The 1630-nt window shown below is 45.7% G+C and overlaps 1 protein-coding gene across 1 annotated transcript in view; it reads left to right on the forward strand.

Annotated features, from left to right (window-relative positions):
- Nucleotides 1–669, forward strand: part of LOC109929146 (sorbitol dehydrogenase-like) — a 31200-nt gene extending 30531 nt beyond the window's left edge. The window contains exon 10 of the mRNA XM_020528944.2: nucleotides 286–669. Within this exon, the coding sequence (XP_020384533.2) occupies nucleotides 286–577 (292 nt within the window). The 3' untranslated portion in view covers nucleotides 578–669. The remainder of the gene's footprint in view (nucleotides 1–285) is intronic.
- The last annotated feature ends 961 nt before the right edge of the window (nucleotides 670–1630 follow it).

A 1630-nucleotide genomic window follows, 5' to 3' on the forward strand; every position in this document is an offset into this window, starting at 1 on the left:
GGAGGAACACAGCAGGCCAGGCAGCATCAGAAGAGCAGGAAAGTTAAAGAAGGGTCCTGACCCGAAATGCCAGCTTTCCAGCTCCTCTGATGCTGCCTGGCCGGCTGTGTTCCTCCAGCTCCACACTGTGTTATACCACTTTGTGAAGCCCAGTTCTAATAGGAATCAATGAAATGGACCTTGGAGTATGAGTTTTAAATGGTTCCAGTTTGTACCAATTGTAGGACAAGCATGGGAAATAGGTGCCAATCGCTCATCTCATGTTTTTGTCACTTTTTTTTATAGGTGGCCCACGGCCATAAACATGTTGGCTTCAAAGAAGGTGGACGTGAAACCAATGATCACACATCGCTTCCCACTGGAGCAGGCCATCGAGGCATTTGAGTTGGTGAAGAAAGGTGCAGCACTCAAGGTGATTATACAGTGTGAAGAGCCAGAAAAGAAGGAACAGAAACAGTCAAAATCACTCGAAGAATGTCAGAAACAGTGTCAGCAGTTGTTACAGCAGTGCCAGCAGCAATGTCAGCAATTGCAGAAAGAGCAGAAAGAACATTGTGGACGCACTGCCGGTCACTAATTTCCTTGCTTATTTCGCCCACGAGGTGTGACACACACACAGCACAGACCTGTGGACTATGTTTTCACCAAGTAGCTGCTCCCAAGTCTGTAATAAACACTCTGATTGCATTTGTAAGATTCGTGTTTGGTAAAGCTCCATTATTCCATCGTATTCTCCAATTCCCCAGTCCAGTGGACAGCAAAGAAGGTTACCTCAGGTATAACGGGACCTTGATCAGATGGGCTGATGGGCCGAGGAGTGGCAGATAGAGTTTAATTTAGATAAATGTGAGGTTTTGCATTTTGGAAAGGCAAATCAAGGCAGGACTTATGCACTTAATGGTCCTGGGGAGTGTTGCTGAACAAAGAGACCTTGGGGTGCAGGTTCATAGTTCCTTAAAAGTGGAGTCGCAGGTAGACAGGATAGTGAAGAAAGTGTGTGGTGCATTTGCCTTTTCTCGTCACTGCATTGAATACAGGAACCGCGACTGTACAGGATATTGGTTAGGCCACTTTTGGAATGCTGCATGCAATTCTGGTCTCCCTGCAATAGGAAGGATATTGTGAAACTTGAAAGGGTTCAGGAAAGATTTACAAGGATGTTGCCAGGGTTGGAGGGTTTGAGCTTTAGGGAGAGGCTGAATAGACTGGGGCTATTTTCCCTGGAGTGTTGGAGTTTGAGAGGTGACCTTATAGAGGTTTATAAAATCATGAGGGACATGGATAGGTTGAATAGCCAAGGTCTTATCCCCAAGGTAGGAGAATGCAAAACTAGACGGCATAGGTTTAAGGTGAGAGGGGAAAGATTTAAAAGGGAGCTAAGGGGCAACCTTTCACTCAGAGGGTGGTGGTGCGTGTTTGGGAATGAGCTGCCAGAAATTATGGAGGCGGATACAATTACAACATTTAAAAGGCATCTGGATGGGTACATGAGTAGGAAAGGTTGAGAAGGATATGGGCCAAATGCTGGCAAATGGGACTAGATTAATTTACGATATCTGGTTGGCATGGACAAGTTGGGCCGAAGGGCCTGTTTCTATCCTATACATTTCTATCCTAAGACAGTCCAATC

This window comes from Rhincodon typus, chromosome 36 (genome assembly GCF_021869965.1).
Source record: "Rhincodon typus isolate 14 chromosome 36, sRhiTyp1.1, whole genome shotgun sequence".
In the NCBI taxonomy this organism is placed as follows: Eukaryota; Metazoa; Chordata; class Chondrichthyes; order Orectolobiformes; family Rhincodontidae; genus Rhincodon; species Rhincodon typus.